The 13,418-nt window shown below is 46.9% G+C and overlaps 1 protein-coding gene across 12 annotated transcripts in view; it reads right to left on the bottom strand.

Annotated features, from left to right (window-relative positions):
- Nucleotides 1-13,418, bottom strand: part of DENND2A (DENN domain containing 2A) — a 128,090-nt gene that overhangs the window by 37,458 nt on the left and 77,214 nt on the right. For all 12 annotated transcript variants that reach the window (XM_031665087.1, XM_021936343.2, XM_031665097.1 and 9 more), the window contains 3 exons: nt 10,245-10,354; nt 8,634-8,703; nt 6,482-6,559 (listed from right to left, as the gene is read on the bottom strand). In XM_031665087.1, coding sequence (XP_031520947.1) covers nt 6,482-6,559; nt 8,634-8,703; nt 10,245-10,354 — 258 coding nt within the window. The remainder of the gene's footprint in view (nt 1-6,481; nt 6,560-8,633; nt 8,704-10,244; nt 10,355-13,418) is intronic.

The raw sequence follows: 13,418 nt of genomic DNA, 5'->3' as shown, positions 1-13,418 counted from the left end.
GTGGCCGGATCTCAGCTCACTGCAAGCTCCGCCTCCCGGGTTCACGCCATTCTCCGGCCTCAGCCTCCCGAGTAGCTGGGACTACAGGCGCCCGCCACCTCGCCCGGCTAGTTTTTTGTATTTCTTAATAGAGACGGGGTTTCACCCTGTTAGCCAGGATGGTCTCGATCTCCTGACCTCGTGATCCGCCCGTCTCGGCCTCCCAAAGTGCTGGGATTACAGGCTTGAGCCACCGCGCCCGGCCACAATCTTTCTTTTCTTTTCTGTTTTTTTTTTTTTTTTGAGACTGAGTCTTGCTCTGTTGCCCAGGCTGGAGTGCAAGGGCGCAATCTTGGCTCACTGCAACCTCCGTCTCCTGGGTTCAAGTGATTCTTGTGCCTCAGCCTCCAAAAAAAGTGTAAAATACCAACTAAATTTCAAAATACACATTTTTTTTTTTTTTTTGAGACGGAGTCTCGCTCTGTCGCCCAGGCTGGAGTGCAGTGGCGCGATCTCAGCTCACTGCAAGCTCTACCTCCCAGGTTCACGTCATTCTCCTGCCTCAGCCCCCCGAGTATCTGGGACGACAGGTGCCTGCCACCATGCCTGGCTAATTTTTTTGTATTTTTTTAGTAGAGACAGGGTTTCACCGTGTTAGCCAGGATGGTCTTGATTTCCTGACCTCGTGATCCGCCCATCTCGGCCTTCCAAAGTGCTGGAGTTACAAGAATGAGTCACTGTGCCCGGACTTTTAAAAAATTTTTTTATTTTTTGAGATTGAGTCTTGCTCTGTTGCCCAGGCTGGAGTGCAATGGCCCAATCTTGGCTCACTGCAACCTCTGCCTCCTGGGTTCAAGTGATTCTCGTGCCTCAGCCTCTCAAGTAGCTGGGATTACAGGCATGTGCCACCGCACCCGGCTAATTTTTGTACTTTTAGTAGAGATGGAATTTTGCCATATTGGCCAGGCTGGAACTCCTGACCTCAGGTGATCCAACCACCTTGGCCTCCCAAAGTGCTAGGATTACAGGTGCGAGCCGCCGTGCCCAGCCCTCAAAATAGACAATTAAGAATATAAAATATATCAATGATTTTTTTCATGTCAATTATATGCTGAAATAAAATAATATTTTGGACATATTCTGTTAAATAAAATGTATTATTAAAATTAAAAAGACAGGATGGCAGTTCCTCAAAAAACTAAATAGAATTACCATATGATCCAGCAACTCTATTTCTGGGTGTATACCCAAAAGAATTGAAGCAGGGACTTGAATAGATGTTTATTTGTACACGTGTGTTCCTAGCAGCATAATTCACAATGGCCACAATGTGGAAACCACCCAAATGTCCATCAATGGATAAATGGATAAATAAAATGTTGTACATACCAAATGGATAAATAAAATGTTGTACATACGTACAGTGGAATATTATTCAGCCACAAAAGGAATGAAGTACAGATACATGCTACAACATGAGTGAACCCTGAAAATATTATGCTAAGTGAATTGAAGTCAGTCACAAAAGGACAGCTATTGCATGGTTCTACCTCTATGATGCTCCTAGAATCCTCAAATTCATAAAAATAGAAAGTAGAATGGCGATGGTAAGGGGTTGGTGGGGGGAATGGGAAATTATTGTTTAATGAGTACAGAGTTTCTTTTTTCTTTTGAGATGGAGTCTCGCTCTTGTTGTCTAGGCTGGAGTGCAATGGCGTGATCTTGGCTCACTGCAACCTCTGCTCCCCAGGTTCAAGCGATTCTCCTGCCTCAGCCTCCTGAGTAGCTGGGATTACAGACGCTCACCACCACATTCACTTAATTTTTTTTTTTTTTTTTTTTTTGAGCCGGAGTTTCGCTGTTGTTGCCCAGGCTGGAGTTTAGTGGTGCGATCTTGGTTCACTGCAACCTCTGCTTCCCAGGTTCAAGTGATTCTCCTGCCTCAGCCCTGGCTAATTTTTGTATTTTTAGTAGAAACGGGGTTTCACCATGTTTGCCAGGCTGGTGTTGAACTCCTGGCATCAGGTGATCTGCCCGCCTCAGTCTCCCAAAGTGCTGGGATTACAGGTGTGAGCCACTGCACCTGGCTCTAGCTAATTTTTGTATTTTTAGTAGAGATGGGGTTTCACCATGTTGGTCAGGCTGGTCTTGAACTCATGACCTTAGGTGATCCCCACCTCAGCCTCCCAGAGTGCTGGGATTACAGGCGTGAGCCACCACGCTTGGCCTCAATGGGTACAGAGTTTCTGTTGGGGGAGATGAAAAAGCTCTGAAGATAGATGGTGGTGATTGTCGCACAACGATGTGGATGTAATGCCACTGAACTGTTAAAATGGTTAAGATGGTAAATTTTTCGTTATGTATATATTTTAGCACAAAAAAAAGACAATAATATGAAAAAAATTAATAAGAATTTTGGGGGAGGCAGTTAAGGAAAACACATCTAAAAAGGCTGCTTTGGGGGACAGTAATTTAAAAAAGCTTGTGGCCGGGCACAGGGGCTCATGCCTGTAATCCTAGCATTTTGGGAGGCCGAGGCAGGCAGGTTACCTGAGGTCAGGAGTTCAAGACCAGCCTGGCCAACATGGTGAAACCCTGTCTCTACTAAAAATACAAAAATTAGCTGGGTGTGGTGGCAGGTGCCTATAATCTCAGCTACTCAGGAGGCTGGGAAGGAGAATCACTTGAACCTGGGAGGCGGAGGTTGCAGTAAACCGAGATCGCGCCACTGCACTCCAGTCTGGGCGACAGAGCAAGACTCCATCTCAAAAAAAAAAAAAGAAAAAAAGCTTTTGGGATACTGGGCAGAATGAGGCAGAAGCATTGCCATGCGAGTTCTCTGTCCAGGCCTTAGGAGGCCTGCCTTTGTGTTTTGTGTGCCCTCTTGTGCCTCCGCCATTGCCACGAGAAGAGCACATGTGGGCCATCTCACTGTCTAGGAGTATGGGAGACATGTGGAGCAGGCCTGCGCCCAGACTTGCAGCCTCTAGAGCAGCTAGATCAGCCAACCAGCCAGCCTCAATCAGCCAACCCAGCCTCTTCACAATACTTGCCGAGCCCAAACCCCAGCTGACCTCACAGCTGGGAGAACAAACGATTGAATATTGAAGGCTCTGTGGTTCATTAGATGGTATTACTAGAGCAATTGTTCACTGATACCCTTTCCTTCAGAGATTCTAAGAGCTGCTCTCTTCTTCTTCTTCTCCATGACTCCTTTCTGTTCTAAAGGACAATATGTCATTTTGGCCATCCTTGCCCCACACCTAGAAATAGCTCAAGTTCCTGGGCTCAGTTAGCTAAAGCTCTGGTTCCGGTTCTCTCCTGAATATCTGCTGTGTGGTCTTCAGCAAGTCATCACACTGTGCTCCTAAAATATCCCTGGTCAGAAAACAGACAGGAAAACCAAGGACTCTGCATCACAGAAGTATGTTAGCACATTTACTGGCTTCACGTCCCCTGCCCACGACAGCAAGGACGCTTATGTGAACTTCAAAGCCTCCACTTGGAAGCTGGCCTAACTCACATGAGCTGTTTTACTTCCAGTGTTCATAAGCATTCTGACAACAACAAAGGCTGTAACCTCTAACCTTACTTCATATGTAAACAAATCACATGAAAGACTGGCCTGAGCAGTAATGCCTAGCCTGCTAGACCTCGCCAATGGCCAACCCCAACACAAAATGATGACCACTTCTGGTGGAGGAGAGGGGAGACCCTGGCTAAGATTACACTGATAGCATTCATTTTCCTTCTTTCTTTTTCCTTTCATTTTCCTTTCTTTCCTTCCTTTCCCTCCCCCTTTTCCTTCCTCCCTCCCCTCCCCTCCCCTCCCTCCCTCCTCCCCTCCCTCCCTCCCTCCCTTCCTTCCTCTTTATCTTTCTCTTTATTTCTCTTTCTTTTCTTTTTTTTTTTTTTTTTTTTGAGACGGAGTCTGGCTCTGTCGCCCGGGCTGGAGTGCAGTGGCCGGATCTCAGCTCACTGCAAGCTCCGCCCCCCGAGTTTACGCCATTCTCCTGCCTCAGCCTCCCGAGTAGCTGGGACTACAGGCGCCCGCCGCCTCGCCCGGCTAGTTTTTTGTATTTTTTAGTAGAGACGGGGTTTCACCGTGTTCGCCAGGATGGTCTCGATCTCCTGACCTCGTGATCCGCCCGTCTCGGCCTCCCAAAGTGCTGGGATTACAGGCTTGAGCCACCGCGCCCGGCCTCTTTTCTTTTTTTTCCTTTTCTTTCTTGACGGGGTCTCACTCTATCGCCAAGGCTGGAGTGTACTGGTGTGAACGTGGCTCGCTGCAGCCTAGCCTCCTAGGCTCAAGCAATCCTCCCACCTCTCAGTCTCCCAGGTAGCTGGAACTACAGGTGCACACTACCATGCCTGGCTAATTTTTTTGTATTTTTTGTAGAGACAGGGTTTCACCATGTTGCCTAGTCTGGTCTTGAACTCGTGGGCTCAAGCGATCCTCCTGCCTTGGCCGCCCAAAGTACTAGGATTATAGGTGTGAGACACTGTACCTGGCCTTCTTTTGTTTTTTGTTTTTTAATTAGAGACAGGGTCTCGCTAGTTTTCCCAGGCTGGAGTGCAGTGATGCGATCACAGCTCAGCACAGCCTCGAACTCTTGGGCTCAAGTGATCTACCGGTCTCAGCGTCCTGACCAGACATTAATTCTTTCAAACAGACTTGCAGAGAAGTACAAGTTCTACCACGGGAAGAGATCACACTGTATCTGTATAATTCAGGCTTCTTCTGAATTTAGGGAGAGGGCGGGCAGGAGGAAGGCTTTTTTATAGAAATGCTTTTAGGGGCCGGGCGCAGTGGCTCAAGCCTGTAATCCCAGCACTTTAGGAGGCCGAGGTGGGTGGATCATGAGGTCAGGAGATGGAGACCATCCTGGTTAACACGGTGAAACCCCGTCTCTACTAAAAACACAAAAATTAGCTGGGTGTGGTGGCACGTGCCTGTAGTCCCAGCTACTCAGGAGGCTGAGGCAGGAGAATTTGCTTGAACCCAGGAGGTGGAGGCTGCAGTGAGCCAAGATTGCGCCACTGCACTCCAGCCTGGCAACAGAGTGAGACTCCGTCTCAAAAAAACAAACAAACAAACAAAAAAGAAATGCTTTTAGGGAGTACTGATTTAACATCCATGGACCGTAGGTGCACAAACTTCAATTCCCAAAAGCAAGCTCAGACAGACCTATATACTCAAGAAGGACTGAAAATAAATTTATCAATTAGGTCGGATGCAGTGGCTCACGCCTATAATCCCAGCACTTTGGGAGGCCAAGGTGGGTGGATCACTTGAGGTCAGTTTGAGACCAGCCTGAGCAACATGGTGAAACCCCATCTGTACTAAAAATACAAAATTAGCCAGGCGTGGTGGCACGTGCCTATAATTCCAGCTACTCAGGAGGCTGTGGCAAAAGAATTGCTTGAACCTGGGAGGTGTAGGTGGCAGCGAGCCGAGATCGCGCCACCGCACTCTGGCCTGGGTGACAGAGTGAGACTCTGTCTCAAAAAAAGAAAAAAAAAATTATGAATTAGACACTCATGTCTGGTTAATATAGGAAATGATGTTGGATTATACCTAGTTTTTGAGATCAGCATCATATAGGATAGTAATTCTTTCCTATATACCAATCCAGAATACTGGGGTAGATGAGCTAATTCAATATGGCAATTCCTATGTGTTCATATATTGGCTCATTTTCCAGAAAAGAAGACCAAATTATATGAATATTTTGATAATCTTAGAGCACTATTAAAATAATTAATCCCCCTCCACAAAACTGTTATACATACATGACACATATACACATGGGTACACACCTATCCATCTATTATAGTAGCCTTTTTCACGCCAAAGCTCATATGACAAAAGGCAATGCTCAGAAGAATATTCTGGGATTGCAATATTCTGGGAGGGTCCTCCACCCCTCCCTTTCTCAACTTCAATTATCTCACCCTCCCTGCACCACACACACTTTCTGAACCTGGCCCTTCATTAACTCTTTTTTTTTTTTTTTTTTTGAGACGGAGTCTTGCTCTGTCACCCAGGCTGGAGTGCAATGGCATGATCTCGGCTCACTGCAACCTCCACCTCCCAGGTTCAAGTGATTCTCCTGCCTCAACCTCCCGATAACTGGGACTACAGGCAGTCACCACCATGCCCGGCTAATTTTTTTTGTATTTTTAGCAGAGATGGGCTTTCACCATGCTGGTCAGGCTCATCTTGAACTCCTGACCTCAAGTGATCCGCCCGCCTCAGACTCCCAAAGTGCTGGGATTACAGGCGTGAGCCACCCCGCCACCGCACCAGGCCCATCAACTCTCATTTCCTGAACCACTGGTGAGAGAATAGAGGGGTGATGAGGAGAGGAGTGAAGAAATGGGAAGGGAAGTAGGTAGAGAGTAAAACGAGAGAAGGCCCAGGACATGGGGGTATTCCCTGGACCCCTCTAGAGCTCTCGCGTTCCTTCCCTTCCTCTTTCTCTGAGGTCCAAGTTCTCACCTTTGAAAAGAGGCTGAAGCATCCCAGGCGGCTCACAATGCAGTAAACTTCAGGAAGGCGCTTCCCTTTGCCTCCAGGCTTTTTGGAGAGAAACACAAGGGAATTATGAGTGTTGACAACCTCAGGGAAGAAAGGAACCCACAAGTTTTTTGGGAAACTATCAAGTGCCAGATGTTTCCACATATCGTAGCTCTGGAAAACCCAATAAAGTAAGTTGTTATCCCATTGTGTTTATTATAATGTTTGTTACAATTGTTTATCACTATACGTTTATTATAATGATAATTTCAAGTGAGAAATCATTTCTGAAGATCTTTCTGAAAACTCAATTTTAAGCTCATTTTCAAACCAAAAAAAAAAAAAGATCAATCTCAATACTTTTTTTTTTTTTTTTTGAGACGGTGTCTCACTCTGTCACCAGGCTGGAGTACAGTGGAACGATGTTGGCCCACTGCAACCTCCACCTCCCAGGTTCAAGTGATTCTCCTGCCTCAGCCTCCCAAGTAGCTGGGATTACAGGTGCATACCACCACGCCCCGCTAATTTTTGTGCTTTTAGTAGAGAAGGGGTTTCACCATATTGGCCAGGCTTGTCTCGAACTCCTGACCTTGTAGTCTGTCCACCTCGGCCTCCCAAAGTGCTGGGATTGCAGGAGAGAGCCACGGCACCCTGCCCAATCTCAATACTTAAAAAAAAATTTTATTTATTTATTTCTGGAGACAGAGTCTTGCTCTGTTGTCCAGACTGGAGTGCAGTGACGCGATCTCGGCTCACTGCAGCCTCTACCTCCTGGGTTCAAGAGATTCTTGTGACTCAGCCTCCTGAATAGCTGGAATTACAGGCGTGTATCACCATGCCCAGCTATTTTTTTGTATTTTTAGTAGAGATAGGGCTTCACCATGTTGGCCAAGCTGGTCTTGAACTCCTGAGCTCAAGCAATCTGCCCACCTCGGCCTCCCAAAGTGCTAGGATTACTGGCGTGAGCCTGTGCCCGACCTCAATCTCAATACTTTAACCCTAAAGTAATTTGATCAACAAAATTATTATCTCACTTAACTTTTTCAGTTATCCATGCTTTTTATTTTACTGATTAATTCAAAAAATGTTTCTTGAACACCTACTATGTGCCATGCATTATACTTGACTCTAAAGTTTTTCAGCCTATTTCAGGGACTCAAGTATATTCTCAGTGGAAAAAGATTCACCATTACTGAGGATTTTCAAAAGAACGGGCCCCAAAATAACAATTCTAAAATGCTTTAGCAGGATCATTGCACTGAAATAAGTTCCTGACTTTTAAAGGTGATTCTTCTGAAGGGGACATTCTTGAATTATTTGAGTCTTCTCTCCTTAGCAACCATTCTGAATGTTCTCTCTCAGTGATCAGGGTCTGTTTGGCACGTTTTATTAGAAAAAAATATTTTGCTTAAAGAGAGAAAGGTCTTTTATTTGGCAGGAAAAATAATGGAGAAAGTATTTCTGTCCAGTTGCAGTGGTTCATGCCTGTAATCCCAGCACACTGGGAGGCCAAAGTGGGAAGACTGCTTGAGCCCAAGAGTTCGAGACCAGCCTGGGCAACATAGCAAGATCCTGTCTCTAAAAATAATTTAAAAATTAGCCATGTGTGGTGGTACATGCCTGTGGTCCCAGCTACTTGGGAGGCTGAGGCAGGAGGATCACCTGAGCTGGGGAGGTCGAGGCTACAGTGAAACATGATCCACTGCACTCCAGCCCAGGCAGCAGAGTGAGACCCTGTCTCAAAATGAAATAAAAGTATTTTCTTTCTGATGGAAACGGACATTGCCACCTACCAAGAAGACTCAGGTGAGCACCCTCAATTCCTGTTTTTTAATTTTTAATTTTTTAGTATACATTTTTAAAATAGAGCTGGGGCCTCATTTTGTTACCCAGGCTGGTCTCGAACTCCTGGTCTCAAGTGATCTGTCCCCCTCATCCCCCCAAAGTGCTGAGATTATAGGCATGAGCCACCGTGCCAGCTTTTTTCTGTGGTATTAACTATCCTGATGCACCTGCCACTCCCCCTGCTCCTTCTCCTCCTGTGGCCCATTGGGGAATCTCAGTCTCATGGGACCAGGAAGTCAGACCTGGCTGTCCACAAGGCTCTTGCAGGCTGAAAGCAGACTGTACTCACCAGCAGTCTTCGGCAGTAACCGAACCTTCTGCTCCCATCTTCTCCAGTTAAGACAAATGAGAATGTTTCACTGTGGTTGGGAAAACACAAACGCATGACAAAGCAAAACAAAACCAAAGACACCTCATCACTCTGCAGCAAGGGGTGGCAGTGAGCAGCCAGGGGACACACTGCAGGAGGCCGTAGGAAAGGCCACTCCCCGTCCCACCTGTCCCTGTCCGTGCTGAGATACAGGTCACCCATAGCTTCAAAGTAAATGTCAGTGAGACTGGGCTGGGCATGGTGGCTCATGCCTGTAATCCCAGCACTTTGGGAGGCCGAGGTGGGTGGATCACTTGAGGTCAGGAGTTCGAGACCCACCTGGCCAATAGGGTGAAACCCCGTCTCTACTAAAAATACAAAAGTTAGCCAGGCATGGTGGCACATGTCTGTACTCCCAGCTACTGGGGAGGCTGAGGCAAGAGAATTGCTTGAACCCAGGAGGCGGAGGTAGCAGTCAGCCAAGATCATGCCATTATACTCCAGCTTGGAGGAAGAAGCAAGACTGCATCTCAAAAAAAAAAAAAAAAAAAAAAAAAAAAAAAAAAAAAGTCAGTGAGACTGAGAACTAAAGTGTTGCTGTGGCCTGAGAGGAAATGTGGTACTTTGTTTCCATCCAGGGCTCTCCCATCATTTTTTCTTTTTTTTTTTTTTTTTCCGAGGCAGAGTCTTACTCGGTTGCCCAGGCTGGGGTGCAGTGGTGTGATCTCGGCTCACCACAACCTCCGCCTCCCAGGTTCAAGCAATTCTCCTGCCCCAGCTTCCCCGAGTAGCTGGGATTACAGGCGCTCGCCACCATGCCTAGCTCAGGGCTCTCCCATCATTCAATCACCTGGGCTGCTCCACTTTACAAAACACAACTGTCATTGACTCTGGAGGCTGAAGAGAGGGAAGCGCCTGGGGTGCTGTCCTTAGGGAGCCGAGCATGTGTGAGTGCAGTGACATCTGCTCATCTGGGGATGTGACTCGGTGAGAGAGCAGCGGAAGAGTGGGACGGTTCTGTGCCCCTCTTGGAATTGCCCCGGGGCAGCTCTCTCAGGTCATGGTCTGTACAGAGCAGCCCCAAGGCTTGGACGGTCCTTAAAGACTGCTGAGCCACCCTCAAGGAACGCAGTACCCCTTAAAGACAGGACCCGCAGCCTACTGAGTTTGGCCAAATGCTGAAACATCTGATAATAAAAACACTGGTGTCTAATAACACAAGATGAAGCAGAAATGTAAACGGATCCCAATCCAAGAAACAGCTGGGTAGGAGACTGAAGAGATGTTTCAGGATGAGAACGGGGAAGGGCAATGTTGCCCTAACTTTTCCTAGGCTAAGAATTACCTTCCGGGAGGCTTCTGAAACAAACATCCCCAGATTGAGTGGGAGGCCTGGGAGGTCTGCATGCTGGGCAGGTGACTCTCACCTTCAGGGAAGCTTTAAAAACACCCCTTGGGGGAAAGCTCTAGGCCAGGGCCCATCAGGATTGCTTCACGGTGGGAATGACTCATGGGGTCTGCCACCTGTAACCCCATCTCTAAGTCCCACCTTAGTCTTTGGGGCTGGGAAGGGGAGAAGCCAGCTCGTACCTGGTGAACTGCTGGACAGGAACCCAATCCTTGGCATCAGGGAAACAGAACTGGGGAATGGCCTTCAGTTGGTCCTCAGCCTCTCTCATGAACTTGAAAGATCTTTCCAACTGCAGGGAGAAAGGTGAGAGACGGTTCGAGAACAAACCCCAGCGTGGGAGGGTGAGGCAGATGATGGCAAGGATGGCCTCTCCCACCTCTCCACATTTGTGACTGCCGCCTTAACCTCTTCCCTTGGGAAGGGCTTGCAGCTCAGTCTGCTGGGGCGTTCCTCCCCCCAGGGCAGTTCCAACTATACACCTCTGGGAGAAGTCGGGAGGAAAAAACAGTATGCTTGAGAGAAACGTTATCTATGCTTCTCCGCTTGACATTCTAGAATGTAACTATTTCAATGAATAAAAAAACACTGCCAGGGGTCTTTTCCAAATAGGAGGCTCAGGAAACGGGAGGGCAGAGCCTCCAATCAGGCCTTTCTATCTCTGGGCCCAGGCAAGGCAGTCCCTTCTCACTCCAGGCAAAGACTTACAACACTCTCAGTGAATACATTCAGTAAAACCATATTATGCTGGGAAATTCAACTAATTTCAGACAGTCTTTGAGTGTTGGAACTAGAAGGAAGCGTGACGCCATCCAGCCTGACATTCTTATTTCAGCAAGAAGGAAATAAGCCCTGAGGTGTGACGTGATGTGTCCAGGTCACATGAGTTAATGTTCGAACTAGGAAGAAAAATGATCTAATCTTTTTTTTTTCTCTCTCTCTATGAGATTCTAGCACATTATATAGTATCTGACATATCAAAGACTGGATGAATGTTATCTTGTTAAAGAACAGGATGAGCACTTTGGGAGGCCAAGGCAGGAGGATCACTTGAGGCCACGAGTTCAAAACCAGCTGGGGCAACATAGTGAGGTCCCATGTCTATGGAAAAAAAAAAAAAGAACAAGGGCCTGGAGTGGTGGCTCACACCTGTAATCCCAGCACTTTGGGAGGCTGAGGCCAGTGAATCACCTGGGGTCAGGAGTTTGAGACCAGCCTGGCCAACACAGCAAGACTCCATCTGTACTAAAAATACAAAAAAATTAGCCACGTGTGGTGGTGGGCACCTGTACTCTCAGTTGCTTGGGAGGCTGAGGCATGAGAACTGCTTGAACCCAGGAGGCGGAGGTTGCAGTGAGCTGAGATCACGCCACTGCACTCCAGCCTGGGCAACAGAGCAAGATGCTGTCTGAGAAAAAAGAAAAAGAGCTGGGCACGGTGGCTCACGCCTGTAATCCCAGTACTTTGGGAGGCCAAGGTGGGCAGATCACAAGGTCAGGAAATCGAGACCATTCTGGCTAACATGGTGAAACCCTGTCTTTACTAAAAATACAAAAAAAAAAAATTAGCTGGGCGTGGTGGTGGGTGCCTGTAGTCCCAGCTACTCGGGAGGCTGAGGCAGGAGAATGGCGTGAACCCGGGAGGTGGAGCTTGCAGTGAGCCGAGATCACACCACTGCACTCCAGCCTGGGCGATAGAGCAAGACTCCATTTCAAAAAAAAAAAAGAAAAAAAAAAGGGACAGGATGAATTAATGAAGTCTGATTTAGAGATTATATTTAAAGTCGTGAGTTTGTTTGTTTTGCTTATGAACAGAAATTTGTGATTTTTTGGTCTCTCTATGTATAAATAGATATTTTTTAGAGCCAGAGTTTTGCTATCTTGCCCAGGCTGGACTTGAATTCCTGGGCTCAAGCAATCCTCCTGCTTCAGCATCCTGAGTAGCGGGACTTACAAGTGCATACCATCACACCTACCCAGCAATCTGTGCTTTTAAAAAGCACCCCAGATACAAGTTTGGGAAACACAAAATAATAATTTCTAATTATTTATCTCATTATTATTCACATTTGCTTATAAACAGGTACTTTTTCATGTGAGGAGAATTGTAGGCTTTGTTGCTATTGTTAATAGGTTTATACTTGTTAAATTTCCTTTATAAAAAGTTAAAGAAAAAGGCATCATGCTAAGGTTATCTTCAGTAATTTGAAATATCACATATCTGAATATCTGAGGTTAGGAATTGATAATGTCTAACCTAAATATAATGGCTAACTTCCTTCCCTCCTTCCCTCCCTCCCTTCCTTCCTTTTTTTTTTTTTTTTTTGAGACAGAGTCTCACTCTGTCACCCAGGCTGGAGTGCAGTGGTGTGATCTTGGCTCACTGCAACCTCTACCTCATGGGTTCAAGTGACTCTCCTGCCTCAGCCTCTTGAGTAGCTGGGATTACAAGCATGCACCACCACACCTAGCTTTTTTTTTTTTTTTTTTTGTATTTTCAGTAGAGACAGGGTTTCACCATGTTGGCCAGGCCAATCTTGAACTCCTGGCCTCAAGTGATCTGCCTGCCTTGGTCTCCCAGAGTGTTGGGATTACAGGCGTGAGTCACGGTGTCTGGCCCTAACCTAAATTGTTTCTGTAATAATTTGCATCAATTTCTTTGTTTCCAATAGCTTGCTAGTGAGCTCCACTTTATTCATTCATTCATTCATTCATATTTTGAGATGGAGTCTTGCTCTGTCACCCAGGCTGGAGTACAATGCTGCAATCTCGACTCACTGCAACCTCCACCTCCTGGGTTCAAGTGATTCTCCTACCTCAGCCTCCCAAGTAGCTGGTATTATAGGTGCCTGCCACCACGTCCGACTAATTTTTGTATTTTTAATAGAGACGGGGCTTCACGACATTGGCCAGGCCAGTCTCAAACTCCTGACCTCAAATGATCCACCTGCCTCGGCCTCCCAAACTGTTGGGATTACAGGTGTGAGCCACCGTGCCTGGCCCGAGCTCTACTTTAAAACACCCTTGCAGACAGTTTCTGAAGTCGGCAGGCTAGTAGTCCTGTTCACTGTTCCTGATGGTCAACAAGCCTTCCCAAAGTCACCAAGTGTCAGGGAGAGGAGGGCTCTGAAGAAGAGTATCCAAAGGCAGAGAGCACCGGCTGATTGTTTTCAACTTTAAAAATTGCTTCCTGGCCGGGTGCGGTGGCTCACACCTGTAATCCCAGCACTTTGGGAGGCTGAGGTGGGCAGATCACGAGGTCAGGAGATCGAGACCATTCTGGCTAACACGGTGAAACCCCGTCTCTACTAAAAATACAAAACAATTAGCTGGGCATGATGGCGGGCGCCTATAGTC

The sequence above is a fragment of the Papio anubis genome, chromosome 4 (assembly GCF_008728515.1).
Source record: "Papio anubis isolate 15944 chromosome 4, Panubis1.0, whole genome shotgun sequence".
NCBI lineage: Eukaryota > Metazoa > Chordata > Mammalia > Primates > Cercopithecidae > Papio > Papio anubis.
Note: the sequence above shows the minus strand (reverse complement) of the source record. Positions and strands in the feature narration are given on the sequence as shown.